The sequence below is a fragment of the Cornus florida genome, unplaced genomic scaffold (assembly GCF_030987335.1).
Source record: "Cornus florida cultivar Cherokee Brave unplaced genomic scaffold, ASM3098733v1 CherokeeBrave_3.0.0_Hap2_Chr11, whole genome shotgun sequence".
Classification (NCBI taxonomy): domain Eukaryota; kingdom Viridiplantae; phylum Streptophyta; class Magnoliopsida; order Cornales; family Cornaceae; genus Cornus; species Cornus florida.
Window position 1 is genome coordinate 5,121,687 of NW_026775581.1, and position 4,467 is coordinate 5,126,153.

The window sequence follows — 4,467 nt, forward strand, 5'->3', positions numbered from 1 at the left end:
TTGCGAGCCATTGTTTGGTCCCCTCTTATCTCTCCCATACCATATTCAGTTGGGAAACGCATCAGGAGATGGTAAGTGGACGTGATTGCTTTCATAGCATTCAATGTCGTTCTCCCCAGGATAATATTATATGATGATGGGTAGTCCACCACTACAAAGTCCACCATTACAGTGACCTGCTTTGGATTGGCTCCTGCAGTAACTGGAAGGGTAACTGCCCCCAGTGGATATACTTTGTCACCTGAAAATCCCACCAGTGGTGACTTCATGGGTCGGAGCTTCTCTCGGCCAATTTTCAATTTCTCGTACGCCCTAAGAAATAATATGTCAGCCTAGCTACCATTGTCTATTAGTATTCGTCGAACAGTGAAATTAGCAACGACCATGGAAACTACTAGAGGGTCATCATGGGGTTGGTGAATTCCCTTGTCATCTTCTTTAGAAAAGGTTATGACCGGCTCCTCAACTCGAGGTAATTTGGTTGGAGGACTTGTCATTCCAACTTCATTCACCTCTGAAAAACTCTGAATTCTCCTAGCATGAGCCTTCCAAGCTGAACTCGTCTCACCACCACCAGCGAAGCCACCCGATATAACTTTGATCTCACCCATTGGTTGGTGTTGAGGAGGGCGATCATCTCGGCCCTCCCGGGCTGGGTTGGAGCCTCTTTTTCCATTTCTAGTTGTGAATTTGTGTAAATGACCTTTACGAACAAGGTTCTCAATCTGGTTTTTGAGGTCGAAACAATCCTCTGTGTTATGTCCATGGTCCCGGTGAAACCTACAGTATTTATCTCGAGACCTCTTTGTTGGATCAGCTTTTAGCTTTGGTGGCCATTTCAATGATGCGTCATCTTGAATCTGCAGAAAGACTTGCTCTACAGATGTATTTAGGGGGGTATAGTTATTATACCTGCCTGGGCTCGCTGGGCGGCGAAACGATCTGTCAGCTTGGTTGTTTGAGAATTTCTTGTACTTCAATTCCCTTTCCTCCCTAGTGCTAGGTGCTGGCCTCTTCTTATCCGACCTCTTATCTTTACCATCTTTGTTTTTTCGTGCATTCATAGCATCGTCAGCGTTCATGTGCTTCCGCGCTCTAACCATCAACTCTGTCATGCTTGTAGGGGCTTCCTTTGATAAGGAAAATAGGAACTTAGAAGTCTGTAGTCCTCCCATAAAGGCTGTGAGGGCAACCTTGTCGTCCACCTCTTCAACTTGCAGCATTTCAGTGTTAAAACGACTTATGTAATCACGAAGGGACTCTCCCTTCTGCTGCTTCACATTAAGTAAATGTGTTGCTGGTCTCCTGTGCTTCTGCCCAGCGATGAAGTGTCCTATGAATTGTTTGCTCAACTCTTCAAAGTTTTCAATGGATCCTGGCTTTAATTTATTGAACCAGAGACGAGCCCAACCCTTGAGTGTGGTAGGGAAAGCCCTGCACATAATCTCGTCCGGTACGGCTTGCAAATACATAAGAGCTTTTTAGGTCTCCAAATGGTCGAGAGTGTCCCGCGTCCCATCGAAGCTCTCAAGAGTTGGCATCTTGAATTTGCTAGGTAGAGGATAACTCATAACAGCTGGGCTAAAAGCTAGGTTAGTCTTTTGTACCATATCGTTCACTACAGCCTGGCCCTTCCCTTTCATCGCTTGCATGACATCGTCAACCTTGGCTTTCAGATCCTGCAACTCTAGATCGAACTGAGTGGCGTCCTCAGTCTTGTCTCCAACATAACTAGAAGTATCTCCACGGAGCCTGGTGGTATTCCGTTCAGGGGATCGATGGTGATGGCTCCTCTGTTGACCCCCTATTTGACTAAGCTCAACATCGTTGTTAACCCTATGGGAGTCATCGTTGGGTACTTCACTGTTTCTCTCCTCGTTGGGGGCGGCTAAGCGTTGCAGAATCATCGCATTTTGCTGGACTAACTGGTTCACCAGTTGTTCCAACGCTGCGACGCGTTCCTGATCATTTGGGACGACGGGGGTTGCCCCGTTGAAGTCCCTGCATCAGAAGCCTGCAACCCTTCGCCCTCGCCAGCAGCCAGACCAGATCGCAATAGAACCATGCTTTGTTTAGAGAACAAAAATAAGTTCCCACAGACGGCGCCAACTGTTGAAGATGGATTCTGCGCAACCCGGATCTGATCTGACTTCCTGAATAAAGAGAAGAAAAAGTGATCCTACAAACACCGGTGTGTTACCGGTGGAGTAGGCTCCGACGAACAAGTCAGTGTGAATGATAATCTCTCTGGAGAAATCGAGATATTGAGTTAGGGTTTTTTGCCTACTTCCAAATGTCAATTAGCCCTTCCTATTTATAGGACTTGGGTTAGGATGTTACGTAGCGTCCACGTCGTCCTTAATCCTTATCATAATCTGTTGGTCTAATCCTTATCGTATTCTGCAATTCTTATCGTAATCTGTAACCCTTATCTTAGTCGTAGTCCTTATCTTAGTCTGCAGAGCCTATCTCAATCTTATGAGATAGCGCGTTACTTTAACGATCTTCCCCTATCCATGGGTAATTAAATTATAATCATCAGAACATAATCATACCTAAACTAATTCAAAACTCATTTTCTTTTAAAGAGAAACCCCTTTAACCTTAACTCTATTTTAAATAATTATTTAATCATTTAAATAATAAAATATAATTCAAGGAAAATTCTATTTAATCCAAGAGCCAATAATGAATTTAACTATTTAAATCATACAGTCAATATCTAGGCTTTGACAAATCATCCATGTCACTATCAATATTATTTTATTAATATATATAAAATAATACACTAACATGTAACTACTAGATTATTCTAATTTAAGAATATCTAATCATAATCCAACTTATACATACAGTATCCATAAATGAATTTTAATCATCTAATACACATAGCAATTTAATTATGCTTTAGTAATTCAACCATGCCATTATGAATATATCTATTTATATATTGGCAACTCAACTATACCTCCTTAAGTATATTTATTTATACATTGGCAAATCAATTATGCCATTAAAAATATATTTATTTATATATTGGCAACTCAACCATACCTTCTTAAATATATTTATTTATACTAATAAACTAGCAACTCATCCATACTTCTAATGTATGTATTTTATTCATACAAATACTTAGGCAATATATTTACGCCTATGGTAACTCATCTATGTACAAATTGTAGGCTCAATGATAACTAATTTATACATAGATATCTCATGCAGACTATAAGTACATCCCTAATTTAACAACCAGTCTATCCAGATATATCAAATAAAAATAATAATACTAATAATCTTAATTAACAAACATATATATACACATCTATTATATAATATATATGTGTATAAATTTTCCTTAATAATCCTTGATTATTTAAATCCTATATATATATATATATATATATATATATATATATATATATATATATCATTCCTTTCATACTAATCACAATTTAATAAAATCCATGTACACACATATATATATAATTATATAAATACATATATACCACACATTCCATAACAATATAATAAGTTATTATATTTACGCAAAATAAATGTTACTAATCATTGTAGTAACAATCTATGGCTTTCAGGACACCAAGAACACCTCCTTTAGTGGTTGTTTTTAACCCAATAGGCTTAAAATCAATTATATAAATTCACCGGACCTTAACGGGACCTTAAACAGTGCCTCACTCGCCCCCACGCGTCACCACACGCTCCTAAACACATCTCATGCGCTTCCACGCGCAACCACTAGCTGTCAGCTGTCTTCACGCGCCCCCACGCGTAGTTCACGCATTGCCGTGCGCCTAATCCTCCTTATTGGCTGATGTGGCAAGCTGCCATTCGCTGGATGCATGCTTGTCCTTATGCGCGTCACACAGGATCATCTCATCGCATCTCCATACGCCTCCATGCACTAGCGCCGTATCATATCAACTTTCCCTTCAATCAGCTATATCTAAGGCTCAAATTTGTGGCACATTGACCCTCCATGCACTCGCATCACACCCAATCAATCTAGCATTGTTTTCAAACCTCAATGGCTTTGATTCACACGCACACAAGGATATAGTGTGCCGCACCACAGTGAACCATAACCCCTTATTGATGCGCCGATTAACCCAGAGCCTCCAGTGTATTTAAACAGTAAAATTTAAACTTGAATAATTATAACAAAATTTCAAAAATATAAAACAAATCCAGAAAAATATCTAGAAAATTCCAAAAATTACAGAAAAATTCCAGAAACTCTAGAAACCCTAATTAATCATATTGGGTCCAAGATCAACCTATAGATTGATTTTAAAATAAATACATCACATATATGTATAAATTAAAACCCAAAATTCCAAAAGAATTAAAAACATAATATTTCATACTTTTAATTCATCAGATCTAACTACGATTTAATTAATAAATTTAATTAAAGTCTTGATACTCAAGTGAAATATTTATGAG

The 4,467-nt window shown here is 38.8% G+C and overlaps 1 protein-coding gene across 1 annotated transcript; it reads right to left on the reverse strand.

Moving 5' to 3' along the window:
* Positions 1-332: 332 nt before the first annotated feature.
* LOC132280801 (uncharacterized) lies at positions 333-1,472 on the reverse strand. Its single transcript, XM_059782555.1, has one exon. The coding sequence runs from the start codon at positions 1,470-1,472 to the stop codon at positions 333-335; it is 1,140 nt and encodes a 379-aa protein (XP_059638538.1).
* Between the last annotated feature and the right edge of the window lie 2,995 nt (positions 1,473-4,467).